This window comes from Danio rerio, chromosome 17, assembly GCF_052040795.2.
Source record: "Danio rerio strain M-AB ecotype USA chromosome 17, GRCz13ab, whole genome shotgun sequence".
In the NCBI taxonomy this organism is placed as follows: domain Eukaryota; kingdom Metazoa; phylum Chordata; class Actinopteri; order Cypriniformes; family Danionidae; genus Danio; species Danio rerio.
The window spans coordinates 36,787,696-36,804,419 of NC_141037.1; the positions used below are offsets into that span (position 1 = coordinate 36,787,696).

Genomic DNA, 16,724 nt, shown 5'->3' on the forward strand with positions numbered 1-16,724 from the left:
CGTTTGCAAAAAAAGTAATTGACTTCCATGGTACAAACAAAAAACTATGGAAGTTAATGAGTTTTTCCACATTATTTACTTATCCTTATCCTTTTTTAGATATATTATCTTTTTATTATTCAAAGAATGTTTGAAAAAAGCAGTCATTGACCTCCGTAGTACAAACAAAAATGTTTTACTATGGTGTACTATAGTTTTTTTCTGCACATTCCTCAGTATATCTACCTTTGTGTTCAACAGAAGAGAGAAAAGTTTGTAACAAAAGGAGGATGAGTAAATGACAGAACTTTCAGTTTTTTGGGGGAACTATCCCTTTAAAGAATGTTTTTGCTGCAACAGTGATTCTTGGTGATCCATAAAACACAACTGTTTTAAAACTACCCATGTCACATTTCTTAAAATAGATAAATAAAAATATATAAATAAATAAATAAATATGATTAAATTTATTACTTATATATTCTCTGTGCTTTTATAATGTTGAAATGTCACTAACAACATGGGGGGAAAAAAAGACAAACGAAACAGACCAATGCATAAACAAATGAAAACACGGTTATAGGCCACTTTTCTTTCTGTGCAGCTGCTTTCCATTTTACAATTTCCATTATGGAACAAATTAGTTTAACACCTGAATATAAATGTACACACACTTACACAAGTAAATAAAAAGACTCGATGGGCTAAAAGTCTGCGGATTTCTGTGGGCTCTTCCGTATGGATCTATGACTAAATGCTAGCCATCATGGTTTCAGCAAAAATCTTATTTAAAAAATCCATCTTATACGAGATAAGGCCGATTAAATAGACCCCATATTTTCACTTTCACTTCAGCAGTGGCAAGAGCAGATAAGAGCTGCATGTGTCTGAGTGTGTGTGTGTGAATCTGTGCCAGGGAGTCTCCTCTCCATTATTTCTGCCAGTGTCTTCTGTGAGCAAGCTGTCTGGATCTTTGTTCAACTCATTGCACAAAGCCAAGAGTACTAAATGTCCTGGGACGTCCTCGTTCTTTATTAAATGCATCAAAGCTGTGTTTGTTTGTGTGTGTTTAAGCTAATGAAGCTGGAGAGACCCCGCTGGACATCGCCAGACGACTCAAACATCTGCAGTGTGAGGAACTGGTGAGCCCTTTTGCTCTTGTAGTTTAAAATGAGATGAAAGCGCGCTGGGTTTATGGTGTCTCTGTGTGTGTTTTAGCTGAACCAGGCTCTTGCAGGGAAGTTCAATGCTCATGTGCATGTGGAGTATGAGTGGAGACTTCAGCATGAAGACCTGGACGAGAGTGATGAAGATCTGGATGAGAAGGTGAGAAACGACTCGATGCTTGCATTCCATTTTGACTTATGACTAGGCCAGATTTCCACAGATTTTAAGCTCATTAAATCTATTTCTTTACTTGTGTAAATGTATATTTATTCTATTTTAAAATTTACTACAGTAATATTATTAACTAACATGAAAGTGTTCACATGATTTATTTACAGTAAAGTTTGTACAGTAATATTTACTGTCCTTTAGTAGATGTATTATGTGAGAGACTTGCTTTGTTTACCAAATAAGCGGATCTAGATGGATTTGCATTGTAAACATTAATTAAAATTTTAAAAGCAATTTTTTTTATTTAATTTATTAAATTTTAGTTATAATACTCTCAAAATCCACTTAAATCTGCAATTTTTTTAAATAAAATTCTCAGCAGAAATAGCAAAACAAGTGCGCAAATTCTGTCTGGCCCTACTTATGACTAGTGGGTCATATACACACGTCTGAACAGTTATGAAAAAAGAGAGCACTTGAAAACTTTCTGGGCTATATAAGTAAAATCTGCATATTTGTTTTATTCTATAAAGCTCTGATAACTTTTTTCCAAATTTCAAATAAAAACTATTGTCATTTAAGGGTTTTATTTTCAGAAAATGACAGTTAGTCAGAACACAACAGTTATTGTAAATGATGGATGTTTCACCAATTACTGATTTCTTAACTCTTTTGAATTTAAAACGGTCATTTTGTTTAAAAATTTATATAAGGACGTATTTTATATTTACACTCCGTTACACTCACCCCACCTACACCTCATTCCCATCCCGGATGCACCCCCACACGGCGATTCTTTATATGGGAGTTGGTTGCTCTACCAAGGAGGCTAAAGACCATGGCCTCTGACGTCTGTCACTAGAGCACCTTTATTAGTCAGAGGAGTGAGGTTTACCTGCATAGCACTTCGCTAGCTGGCCTCAGTTACACTTCCACCGGTCCTACTGCACCCAACCCAGTGTGAGCTGGGATTTAACTGACAATTCTTTCAATAAATGATTAATATAAGGCACTGCATTTCTTTTTTTTTTTTAAATGTGGAAGAAATGTCTTGGAAATTCTCAGTTATTCTGGATTTATGATTTGCAGGTAAACAAACTATAGAGCATTTAACTGTAAATAATAATCCATAGAAACTGATCATTTGTAAATGGACTCTCATTGTTTTCCATATCTGAATGTTTATGTGTGTAGAATGTTATGTAATACATAATAATTGTATTTAATATAAAGTAAGGTAAATATAAAGTCTAAATTAAACTGCTATTGCAGCATATTAAATGCATAAATATAGTACAGTCAACCCAAACAGTGTTTTTGCCATTTTAGCTAATGGAAAACAAGATTTAATAGAATTATATGTTCTTGTTGACTGTAATTTGGGTTTAATTTCAGTTCCATACATAGTAAGAATCTGCATATGTTTTACTGAAAGATGAAATATCTGGAAAAAAAAAATACACACAGATAAACATGAAATGTGTGCTTTGAAATTTCAAAAATATAAATGTATTATTTTATATCTAAATTAATAATTGCAAATAATATATATATATATATATATATATATATATATATATATATATATATATATATATATATATTTTTTTTTTTTTTTTTTTTTTTTTAAATCAGTTAATTCTCTTAAAAGTAACTGATCTTTTAAAATGTTGATTTTGTAAGTGGATGCACAATCAATTGATCAAATAAAAAGGGTATTATACTTATGGACATAATTTAAAATGCGGCTTCATTTTTACATTTTTGCAAAAAGGTTTTTAATTGTTTTAATTGTAATTGTTGCTGAATATTCATTCGGGTTATTTACTATAAACAAATTCCTTTTAATATAACAAATAAATACAAAACAAAAATATGATAAATATTTTTTTCTGCTTTATACTATATACACAGTGCTCAGCATAATTGAGTACAGCCCATTTTGAAAATAAATATTTTTATCCATTTCTCAGTGAACATTGTTGTATTTTGGTGCATTTAAATTAAACAGATTTATTGAACAGATATATTTATTAGAGCTGTTAACCTACACTAGTCTCACGGTTCGGTTCGGTTACGATTATCATGCCATCGATTCGGTTCTATTCGATATCTCAGTGCATTGACGGTGCTTTTCATACACAGTTTTATATTTTCTTCACAGCAGCAGTTCTTGTATTAAAATGTATAAATATATTTATATATTATTTGTAATACAATTTTGTCATTTAATACAAACAGTCAGACATATAAACTGTACCTTTAAACAACACAAGCATTTAGCAAATAATATAAACAAATATAAATATTCAGCTCAATTTCTGATCCTTGTCTAGTTCTCTCACACCTCTTTGATTGGTCACACCCTCAACAAAAACGGTTGTGATTGGCTCTTGCGCGCTGCGCTCTTCACAGATGAGTGACACTGAGTGGCAGTCGGCAGCGGCGATCTCACAGCTGATGTATGATAGACACGATGGAGAAAACTCTGCAGACACGCGCTCGTTTCTTTATTCAGAAGTAACACTGTAAAACAGCCTAGAGGAGAAGAAAAGCCACGCCAGCAGGTCAAATGGGCCACTGTGTGTGTGTTTGTGCGTGTGTGTGTGTGTGTGTGTGTGTGTGAGAGAGAGAGAAAGAAAGAAAGAAAGAAATGAAGTTCTTTCATTCTTTCAATCTCAGTGAAATAGGGTCAGTGAAAGACTGATCCAGCAAAGATACACAGTGAAATTGTGCAGTTTATGAGTTTTAAATAGTTAGAGCGTTGTAAACACTCGCGCTCGCCTCCCTCGCGACAGAGCGCATATGAGGTAAAAGACGTTAGTAATAACCGGTTATGATTATTACTGAACCGATACCGAATTGTCCGCGTCTGCATCGCGGTGCACCAAAGAAACGATTAATTTTGACACCCCTAATATTTTTTAAAATAATACTTTAGTCCCCAAACATATTTAGAAATTGAAAGATAATACAATTAAATTCAAGCAAAATATTGCAAACAAAAATTACAACCTATACATTTTTAAAAAATTACATCTTTTTGCTTCTCTGGATTTTTTCTCTTTTTTTAAAAAAAAGTTTTATTTAAGATTTTCCTCTTACATATACATTTGGGTGTACTAGTTTTTGGACTCTTATCGCAAGTTATTTTGTTGGACAAGCTCCAGATTTGCCTTCAGTGCTGACAAATCTAATGTATATGCACAAATATAATATAGTAGAGCTTCCTATTAAAAATATCAGTTTAAAAGAGAGATTTGTGAGGAGAGTAACTACTATATATATATATATAGTATATGCTGAGCACTGCACTGTATTACTTTAATATATGTATAATATATTAAGCAATAAGAATAATAATTAGTATTCATTATATGATGTCCTGTAATGTTTGTGTGTAGTCGAGTCCTCACCGGCGGGACGAGCGGCCCATCAGCTGCTACACACCGGGCAGTAACTCCCTTCAGCTGAGTCCAGCCAGCCTGAGCCGAGACGGTCGAGACCTGGTCAAAGACAAGCAACGCTTTGTGCCAAACCTGGTCAACAATGAGACCTACGGGACCATCATTAACACCAGCTCACCCGTCAGCCTGTCCTCTTCTGCTCCACCTCTACCACCCCGAAACCTAGGTACTGTACTCACATATGCATCATAAAGGGAAACTGAGAGACTTGTAAAGAATTACATGATATAATTTATATTTTACACAAATAACATGAAGAATACAAGAACTTCTTTGTTAAAGCTACACAACTATACAATTATAAGACCATTTCTATAACTATAGTGTTACTGTATTATTATTATTACCATGTAATCATTATAATTATTTTGTAAGAAATTAGACCTTATTGTGAAGTACAACTAGAATTAATGATTTTTTAAACTAGTTTTAAATGCTATTAAATGTTTTTTTTTTTAATTAATGTGATGGATACTACAGTCAAATTTTTGCATGGGGGGTGACTTAATTGTTTTTACAATTTCAAGTAGCTTGAACATAAAAAGATTAAGTTAAATCAAATCCATTTTGTGGAACTCAGCTTTTTTATTGTGTATAATTATAGATAATCACTACACAAAACTATATATGAATTCTCCAGAATATGATTGAACTCCTTGAATGTGATGTTTAAATAATAGTTTAGTTACATAATAATAATATTAATAATAATAATAATAAAGTCAGTGTACACATTACAACACTGTGGCTTTATTGTAATATTGCTTGCATATAAATCATTATCATAATAATGCCAATAAAGCCACACTGCTATAATGCATACATTGAATTTATTATTATTATTATCATTGTTATTGCTATTATTATTTTTCAAGTATGAAATACATCCAGTTTCAAATAACTGACAAAAATATAATAAAATATAGATAAAATGTCCTGCATGTGTTTAAAAAAAACAAAGTCATTACAGGATCAGCTTTATATTTGTTTTGGTTGTGAACGAAGTGTGTAACTGAATGTTCTACTTACAGAAACCAGCTAATAATGCTGTCAAACAGGGCTAAAGTCAGCAGTGCTGTTTAAGAAGGTTTTCTGCTTGACATTCAGGCCACAGCAGGCTGCTGTATTTTTAGCCTCACAGATGTCAGATTCTCTCAAAAAGCCAGAACTCTCATTTGACCTGTTCTTGAAGATCAGTTCATGAAGATGCTGCTGACCTACATGAGCTCTCACAAACTCTGCCAGGAGCTCCAGTGCTTGACTTGATTTATCAACATTTAGAGGGCACGCCTGCAATACAATTATTCCATTTTCAGCTTTTCATCGAGGAGGTCCCTGTACATAGCTGCTTTCTGCTTTCTCTATCATCACTAGTCTTCCAGTTCTTGCAGCTTCACTCAGATGATGCTGAAACCACCATGCTTTACTGTAAAAATGGCTTTGGCCAGGTGCAGAGTCATTGCCGTTGTTCCTTCAGACAAAGAGTTCAATCTTTGTTTCATCAGACCTGAGAATTTTGTTTCTCATAGTCTGAGAGTCCATCAGCAAACTCCAGATGGCCTTTATGTGCCTTTTTACAGACGAATGGCTTCAGTTAGGAGACTCCACTGTACAGGCCTGATTGAGTGCTGCTTTTTCTGGAAGGTTCTCCTCTCCACAGAGAAATATTGGAGCTTTTTCGGAGTGACCATCAGGTTCTTGATCACCTTCCTGACTAAGGATCTTCTCCTTGATCATTCTGTTTGGCTGGACAGCGCACTTAAGGCCTGGTGGTTCCAAATTTCTTTCATTAATGGATGATGGAGTACACAGTGCTCACTGGGACCTTCAGTGCTGTACTCTTCCCCGATCTGTGCCTCAATACAACCCTGTCTCAGAGATCTACAGACAGTTCCTTGGGCTTCATGACCTGATGTGTGCTGTGACGTGTACTGTTCAAGAAACACTCATTACAAGTCCCCTAAACTTAAACAGTTTTACCATTCTTCAATCTATTTAGCTGTTATTGGGTTTGCCTGGAACACTTTTAGCTTAGCTTAGCATAGATAATTGAATCGGATTAGACCGTTAGCATTCATTCATTCATTCTATTTCTTTTCGGCTTAGTCCCCTTATTAATTGGGGGGTCGCCACAGCAGAATGAACCGGCAACTTATCCAGCATGTTTTAAATAGCAACTTTTAATTTTCAGTCAGCCACCGTACACAATGTAACTAGAGGACCGTCAAGCTTTAATTGTAAATATTCTCAAAACGTTTTAGAAAATTCTTCTGCAAGAGGCTGGTCTGATCCGATTTAATTGATTATGCTAAGCTAAGATAAAATGGCCCTAACCCTATCTGACCAAGAAATTAACTGAATGGAATAGAAAATGTTAAAACAGTTTAACTTTAGGGGAGTTGCAAAATGAACCTATATATCCTGTATGAGCGTATATGAATGAGTGTGTGCCTTTCCAAATCATGTCCACTCCACTGAATTTATCACAGCTAGACTTCAACCAAGTCCATCTCAAGGATGATCAGTGGAAAAGGAGCTACCTGACCTCAATTTTGAGTGTGATGGCAAATTATCTGAATATGTATGGACATGAGATTTCTTTTTTCTTATTTCTTATTGGTACTTTAGCAAAGATTTCAGGCATTGGTAAACTTCTTTCACAAATGTCATTATGTGTATTGTTTGTAGACTCTGAATGAAAGTAATGAGCTTAATCCATTTTGGACTAGAGCTGTAACAATTAAAGTGGAAGAAGTGAAGTGAATACTTTCCGGACATGCCTGAACTGCTGTTTTCTGACTCCTCTGTCATTTTTTATTGTGTTTATTTTGTTATTAAGAAGAAAGAGCACATGCATCTTCACTGAGTATAGTCAGGCCTTTAGCACAAGATGCTTTTCTCTCCATTTGGCACTTTGAACAGAGTCTCTGGTTCAGACTTCACAATGAGCCGCATTATTAAAGACGCTAATGAAATTAGGTGCGTAATGGAGCTCTGCTGCTCTGGAGGAGATCCAGCTCCAGAAAAAAAAAGAGTTCTAGCAGAGCTTTCTCATCGTCTAGTGAACAAAAGCTTTGTCTTGTAGTCATTTTCTTGAACGCCTCTCTTTTTCTCCCACAGTTCAGCCGTCTGCTCTTGCAGGACTGACTCAAGGATCTCCCGGCTGGAAGCCTGGGTCTCTGGATCTGAGCGGCAGACAGAGATCCTCCTCTGACCCTCCCAACATGCATCCTCCTGCGCCTCCCTTACGGGTCACTTCCACCTCCCGTGAGTTGGCTGAACATCAATGAGTGGATCAACTTTTGCTCCACGCTGAGCGCTTTTATTTCCTGTTATGGTTTGTGTTAAGATGAGGTTGTTTTTTTGGTTAATCCATGGATCCTGCCGGGGATGTCATGACATCATTGGCGTCTCTATTCATGAATATTCATTAAGCTCTTCTGGATTTTGACTACAGAACTGTCCATTAATATATTTAGAAGTGCATGTCAGGTAGCAGGGTTATGTTTGATACTTGATACTGGCTTAATTTCTGCTTGCTCAAACACTTTTAGGATGAGCCTGTATCTATTTTCAAATTGTTGCTGATTTATAGATCAGCCTTCTAGGTTTTATTTAAAAGAACTTTGTTGAAGCATTAGTGACGGGCCAAACTAAGCTTTTCAAAGCTTCAAAACAATTGAATTGCTTGGAAAACAAAGATTTGAAACTATTTTAACCAATTGGTGTGCAAAATGATTCACCAACGATTCGTCAATGTTATATTGATGGTAAACGTGAATTAACGATCTATGAAAAGTGATGACGTAACAACGTCCGTTTACTGAAATCACTTGACCGTTTCAATTTGATATGCTCTCCGAAACCACTGATTTGAAAGCAAGGATTCGTAAGGGTTTTGAGGCTTTGTGTTTCAAAAGCTGCCATCATTATGAGGCGTTGATCCATTTGTCGAAGAATTGAAAACTTGGGCTGGCATCAATATTGTCAAACATATCAGAAAATATTAGGTGGCAGGTTCTATTTTCAATTTTTTTGTGTGTCTTGAAGATGTTTTAAGGGCACCTATTATGAAAACCATCTTTTGTAAGCTGTTTGGACAGAACTTTGTGTGTATATAAGGTGTCCACAGTCATACTGGAGTGAAAGAAACACAATAAGTCTCTTTTTTAAATTTCCTGAAGTTAAAATAGGATCCAAATCCCTCTCATTTTAAGGCCCACCGCAACGTGATGTAGAAGTGCTGTTTCCACCGCCCACTGAATTGACCAACAGCCGGGTGATAACATGTCTTCATAGTAGCGTGTAAAATCATATCAACAAGGCTGTACGTGCGCATAGCAACCGAGATTAAAAGATCTGTTCAGCTCTCTGTGATCATCAATCATCATCAAATGTGATCAAGATTGAGTTTTACAAGTTTAAAATGTTTAAAACATTGCTTGTTTGTAATGAATTGCAGCAATTTACTTCAGCTTTACTTCATCACCATAGCCACATGTCAGTACAATTATTAAAGAAGACGCTTCAATCCTAGTTTGTGGATGTTAAATCAGGTTTATTTTATACATCAACTAACAAATATCCATACAGCAGTTGATATTAATGTGTATCCTGTCGCATGGGCTGTTTGTGTGTGTGTGTGTGTAACAACATTGTGTGTGACTCAACGTTGCAGAAAGGCTTGAATTAACTCCACAACAAATACATCAAATAATCATTGTGAAAGGTTACGCGACATCTGCTTCCTTCATGATTGTCACTGTGCTGTTTATCTGACAAAGCAATGGTGGAGATCGAGGCACACTCTGAGAGGCATATGGGAATGGTGGGCGGGGAGGACTAGCATTAAAGGCACAGGCCACAAAAACAGCTACATTGTGTTTACAGCAGAAAATTCCAATATTCTAAAAGGTATAATAAATAATCTGATGTGTGTTTTGAGGTGAAACTGTCCAGATACATTCTGGAGACACAAAAGACCTCTCTTAAATCTTGAAAAAGGGGTCAAATTGGTGCCCTTAAGTGTAATGATGTTTGTTGTTGATGCTCTATTTGCAGTTCTAATGCCCAGCGGTGCTGCTCCTCCTCTGGCTAAAGCTACTGGTATGATGGAGACCATGAATATGCAACCCAAACCCGGACAGGGGCCTCCTGGACAGAACATTAACCGGGCTACAAGGTCAGATTACCAAATAACACATGACCACTATAAGCACACACTCTAATATACTCATGTCCTCTGACAGTCCTGCCCTACAGGACAACCCCATTAAACTCATTATATCTCCAAATAGCCGCTGGTGAAAATGTTTGTTGAGTCTGACTCCAGTAAAAGGTGAACACAAAGGTGGAAATGGCCTGTTGGGAACTGCAGATTCACCAGCTCATTAATTCCTATTCAAGGCCTCATTCACGCACACAGTGCCAGAGGACCAGACAAGTAGGCCACTCGGATTACTAATGGGGTTACCTTGAATGACCCGAGCACAAGACCCTGTTTCCACATGATATTAACATGCAGTCTCATGGCCACTTGTGTTTAGATTTCATCGAGACCCTCTTATTTCAGCATGCTCTAGAGTACTTTTGCTGGAGCTCTCAGTGTAAAACTAATAAAAGATGTGGATGTTAACTTTAGTCTAATGGTTATTTGTGTGCTTGTGTACAGTGCAGCCAAGTATGAATATACTCAGTGCATCCAAAATCACATACATATGTGAGCTAATTAGTATCTCTGAATTCATGGTATTCAAAAAACAGCAGGTTAGAAGAACCCGGGTGTATTACTTATTCTGATGTGCACATCCAATGGACACTTTATTATCCCATGAGGCCAAGGGAATTTATGAATGGGATTAAAACAATGCAACTGATTAGAGTAGGTCATGTGATAATGACAGCATGGTGAATGTAATACGTCCAAATTACAAGTATTCTTTTATTATTCTTGTAAATTATAAGTTCATCCTACTCGTATTAATAATTAAAGGGCCACAAACTTTTATTTACATGTTACACACATAAACTGACTAACATTGCTGCAATATCTACATTTTCTCCAGTTTCATGTCATTATGGGTGTTTCGTCCTTAATTTGTGGACTTTAACTGCAGTTTAGCAATTTCACTTTTATTCAGGAACATTTCATGCATGCCCCGTGACAAACAATATATTGGATGCGAGGAACTGCTGGCAGAGTCTATTTTTAATGGAATTTAATACCGCACACCATATGGGAGAAAAAAAAAACTCCAAATTTTTCGGTGAATGCAGAAAATAGCACCAAACAGCTGTGTGTGTATAGACTATACTGTCACAAAATGCTGCGAAAATCCTACATGAAGGTAATATTTTGATTGAGGTTTTTACATGTTTACATTTGTAGAGCAGCATTTACAGCAGATCTGTCAGTTCATAATTTTGCAGTGATGTTAGCGTACTGTAAACTAAATCATTTTGACCAAGGTATGTCTTTAAAAACTGAAATAGTACTGCTGACGATACTAACTAACTTTGACATCTAATAAACATAAACAAAGAACACACACACACTCAATCTGTAGAGACAGGACAATCAACACCAACTGGAACCATGTCTTTTTTTTTTTTTTTAAAGGAGACAAGTGGCAAATTCGGATTTCACCAGTTCCATATGTAAAAAGCTCCCAGTAAAAAATGTTCCTTACAAAACATATTGTTGTCGCGTGTTAGCAGACCACTGTAATCAGCTGTGCTCTCATTGCGGGAAAATGGAAACAAAATCTGTTGCAGCACATTTATAAACAACACTTACGACCCATGTCTCCAAACATTTCTTCTTCTTCCATTGATTTTATTTATGTTGGCAACACAACATGGCGTCTCTCTGCTGTCTGAATACTGTAACAGGTAAAAACAGTCTTCAAAGCTAAATCATGCATATTAATGAAGTTGCACCTCATTCACAATAGAGCGCGCTGATTGGTTCAAACCAAGTCTTTCTCATGAATTAATGCTGAAAACTCAGAGGTCATGTTGCACTCGCCGGTACAAACATCCAGTCTCCTCATTGGAATTTACACAATGATCTCATCGCCGTAACACAGCTTCAAAATTTCTTTTTAAACCGAAAGAACGAATTTGCTCGAAATAATGAAATATATTTGTCTACAGAAGCAGGACTGGTCAGCCTGAAATTATACTGCGTAGTTCAAATGTGTTTTAAAATGTGTGTCAATAGTTTTCAGGATATTCGCAATGAAGTGAGGTTGTCATTGGTCTTGAATGCCCAACAATATTGCACAGAGACATTGTAAACACGGCCACTGAATGAACTTGAGAGTCTTTGTGTACAATCTTCACATCTCTTCTCTTGTGTTGGTTGCAGTGCGGACAAAAACTTCAGCAAAAGCACACTGATGCGCTCCGGATCCATCGAGAGACCAGGTAGATGTCAGAGAAACCATGTTAACTGTAAGTTGAATGTTCTAATTGAAGACCTGCGGGCGTCATTGAATTGAAAATGAAATGTTAACTGTGATGTTGTCGTGTTTTGTTGTTGTCAAACAGCTAAAGAAGTCCCAGGAGGCCCACAAAACACCACTGGTCAAACTCTGCCTGCGACCCACATGCCCAGGAAAACGTATCTGGTATGTTCATCCTCAAGAGGAAACTCTGTATACGTGAATACACACTCTTGAAAATGAAGACTCTTTATTGGAATTGAAGGTTCCATGAAGAATATTTAACACCCTTAAAGCATTTTCACTCCATAAAGGATCCTTTATAGGAAAAAAAAGATTGTTTATATTATTAAAATGTTTTACTGATCACTGATAAAGTCTTTGTGGAACCAAAATGGTTCATGTATGGCATCACAGCCAGTATTGTTAAATTTTATAATATTTCTATGCATTAATGTTCAGCATTCTTAATGAGTTCATGAAAATGACAAAACATTAATGCATTGAAATGTTCTAAAATGAAACATTCACTAGAGTTGGCTATTGGAGCAACTTTTATACATCATATATGTATAAAAATGAAGTGTACTTTGTGCTTTATTGTGTTTGACAGAAGCCGAAGCGTGTGAAGGCCATGTATAACTGTGTGGCCGATAATCCAGACGAGCTGACCTTCTCTGAGGGAGAGCTTATCGTGGTGGATGGAGAGGAGGACCAGGAGTGGTGGGTGAGTGAGCGAGCGAGCGCTACACACTTCATCAGAGCAAAAGCTACTTCAGCATATTTCCATCTCTATTATTGGCTGGCTGTTAATGCTGGGCTGAATACAGAGCAGCTGCTTGTTTCCCAGCAAATGGCTTTGCTTTCCACCGGCTGTGTTTAGTCATTCACTCTCCACGGAGGCTCATCATGAATGAGCAGTTCTCTGTGTGACTTCAGCACTGTTTATGTATCAATGTGTTCAGGCCGTTTCCACCTCAGTCTTGGAGGTTTTAAAGCTGCTGTCTGATCTTGGGCTATATTTGATGTGATAAAATGGCCTAAAAAGCAATCCCTATAGATGGCAGTGGGTAAAATAAATAATTTAGAAAATGTATTAAACCCTGTACTATAACAGTAGACTTTGAAGAGTGTGATCTCTCAGCATCATGCAGCTGCTCACCTGAAACTGATTTCTGCTGTTATATTGAGTGTTCAGATTAGGCCTCAATGCTTTGCTTCACAGACATATTTAAGCATTAAATAATCAGTTATTAATATTATTATGACTTATTATTGTTATTCTGTTAGTAGTTACTCAACCACGTCATTTCAATCCCACGAGACCTTTGGCATTTCTCTAAAATATCTTCACTTGTGTTTTGAAAATGAACCGAGTTCATTCATCCTCCATATACAAAACACTGGCAGTGAGACATTTACAGTCCAGAAAAGAACCTAAAAACCTTCCTTATGACTTCATGTTTTTCATTTAAATTATCCAAATTTTTTTTCCAAAAAAAGAAGGTAACGACACCCTAATTAATAAAATCATTTTTACTTGCATGTAAACTGAATGGCAAACAATTTTCTGCATAATTCAAATCAATTTAGTTGGACTAAAATGAATTATGTATTACTGGCCATATATACATATAAATATATAGCATATATTTTACGCAGCGGATTCCAGCTGCAACCCATCACTGGGAAACACCCATGCACACTCATTCACACACATATACTACAGACAATTTATATATATATATATATATATATATATATATATATATATATATATATATATATATATATATATAAAAATCCACAAAAAAAAAATCTGAAACATCACCTCCAGTAAGTTATGAAGACATATTCACAGCAATATATATTTTTTTTTATCAAATTAGTTTTTCGCAAATCGATCAAATGTGTGTGTTGCTAAATGACAACACTGTGCAATAGTGGAACGTGCAATATTACAATGGGTTAGGTAGCTAGCAAGGTCAGCTGTGAACTTTTAAGTTGTAACAATAACAACATGAAGTCTAGTAATATAATGTTGATTAGTTGAATGGTAATTGCATTTATATTACAGATAAAATGTAGTTTTAATGGTAATACTGCTTTTGAATAGATATGAATACAGGGAAGAGTTTATTAGCGAACACCATTATGTTCTAATGCACGTGAAAGAAGAAAAGCACAGAACTGGCTCTTCCTGCAGATGAGATGGGTTTTAGTGACCATGAGAATGATGCAGACTGGACATTTGATATAGACAGTTCAGGTAAGTTAGCTTAGAGGCAGATAAGACAGGCGTAGTATAGTGTAGCTGCATTATTCTGATGCATCTGGATATGCTAGACTTGTTGTTTATTTGTTATATTTACTGGAGGAAATATTTATATTCACTGTATGTTGTATATATGATAATACAATATTATGATTGTTTTCAATAATATTCAGCAAAAAAGAATGGAATAAATGAAAGCTGTACGATACGAAGTGTTGCAGTGTGTATAAGGTGTCATTTATAAGTTTAGTGTTATAGCTCATAATACTGCAACACCAATTAAATCAAAACAAACAAGAAAATTATTAATTATAAGGAAAGATTTAAATTTGAAATTTCTAAGTTGGATCCACTGTTGAACGTTGTTGCCATATGGCAACATTTCATAAAGTACCTTAAAAAATTTCCCCTTTTTTACAGCACTTCAAGTTAAGCCATTCTAAGAAAAGAGTCAAACATATTTTTTATAGATTTATCATAATGTGTGCAGTAGAGGGTTAAGTGTTTCAGGACATAAGAGAAGGTAATAAAATATTGACTATATAGCTTATATTTTGTTGCGCTCAGCAGCTATCCTTTATTAAAAATCTACATTTACAATTTAATTTTTTACATTTTACCACATCATATAAAAACATAAACATTTATTTGAGGACATAGAACACATTTTTAAGAGCAGTTTTTTTCCAATCTGCTTGTAAAGCAGCGCTGCAGGACTGGATGACAGAAAAGAAGGTCGTTTCTGGTTTCACTCACCCAAAAAAGGCTCTGTTTGCACGATTTGATTTATATCATCGTATCCAAATACTTCATAAATAATATTTTAAACCTCCTCTGTTGTTTCTTGTTTTAGGAAATAGAAATGCCACATATAAATTAAAACTACTTTATTATTTTATGCAACAGCCTTACATTTAAAAGGGAAACATACGGGCGATCATAAGCAAAAAGACCCCTAGCCCATAAGGTGTTTTATGGAATAGCCTAACTGATTAGCTAGCTAGGTTTTCTTTTCCTTATTTATTTATTTATTTATTTATTTATTTTTTTGCGCATGTGCTCGTGTGCGATCAGAAAACTAGTGTAGTAGTGGCACACCATCCTTACCAGACTCGGGCAAACTCCATCTCTTCTTTCACTCTGCCTCGAAGCCCCAGCTGGCCCTGACACGCTCGCTTTAGGCACGATGGTGGAAATGCGGCGAATGATTCAAAACACAGCCAAGGAGACAAATGCTTTCAGAGAAAGAAAATGAAGCTGTTGAATGGCCCAGCCAATCACCTGACTTCAATCCAATAGAAAATACAAAATAAAGATCAGATTTGACATACGAGACCCACAGAACCATCAAGATTTGTACACTGTTAAAGGCTGTGAAATAAAACACACCTGAGAAATACATGACTTCATGTTCAATACTTATTCCCCCCACGGTTTAAATAAATAGTTTTTTGACATGCAGTATCAGGACCATCGACCAACTTTTTCTTGACTGTTTTTTTTATTTCTTTATTTTTAAAGCTGGGCCACATTGAGGGAGAGCCAATGAGAAGAGGAGCGTTTCCTGTCACGTTTGTACAGTTCATTATGGACTGAAGCTCGAGAGATCACACACTGAACTGATGACGGCACTTCTCTGCCTCTGTGTGGCCTCACTAACCACCACTATCTTCATCATCATCGTTGTTCTTCCCTTTATGGTGAGGCCTGTATCTTCACCAATCTTCCACAAGTCCTGCCTCTGGAGAAATCAGCCTTCTGGGCAATAAACGCACTTTTGAACTTAATTTATCATGAACACAATGCTAATGAATGTCACCAAGATGAAGGTTTTGTTTCAGGATCATTCACATCCTTATTTCTTTAGACAGATCTGTGAATATAGTCTTATATGCCCACATTCCACATCTGGCAAGGAAAGACGGAAGCATAGTAGTGAAACAGCCTTTTTGGAGGACTCTGTTGGATAAGACGGCTCTGTTAATGGTGCTAAAGCAGGAATATGCTACAGGAGCTGTCTGTCCTAGGAGGAGCGCACTGATGTCCCCGTTTTCACACTACCTGCCCCAGTGCTGAGTGCAGAAATAGGTTTTCTCCAGCACTCGCACATGGGAAATCTCTGAAGTGCACTGTGTCATCCAGGTGGATGCTGCACACTGGTGGTGGATGAGGAGATTCCCCCCATTGTGTGTAAAGCGCTTTGAGTGCCCAGAAAAGCGC

The 16,724-nt window shown here is 36.2% G+C and overlaps 1 protein-coding gene across 9 annotated transcripts in view; it reads left to right on the forward strand.

Moving 5' to 3' along the window:
• The window catches only part of asap2a (ArfGAP with SH3 domain, ankyrin repeat and PH domain 2a), a 139,560-nt gene that overhangs the window by 121,840 nt on the left and 996 nt on the right, over nucleotides 1-16,724 (forward strand). For 4 of the 9 annotated variants that reach the window (XM_087289409.1, XM_087289408.1, XM_087289413.1 and 1 more), the window contains 8 exons: nucleotides 1,054-1,121; nucleotides 1,198-1,305; nucleotides 4,722-4,950; nucleotides 7,905-8,051; nucleotides 9,846-9,966; nucleotides 12,154-12,239; nucleotides 12,336-12,415; nucleotides 12,843-13,862. In XM_087289409.1, the coding sequence (XP_087145535.1) occupies nucleotides 1,054-1,121; nucleotides 1,198-1,305; nucleotides 4,722-4,950; nucleotides 7,905-8,051; nucleotides 9,846-9,966; nucleotides 12,154-12,239; nucleotides 12,336-12,415; nucleotides 12,843-13,112 (1,109 nt within the window). In that variant the 3' untranslated portion in view covers nucleotides 13,113-13,862. 9 annotated transcript variants of the gene reach the window in all.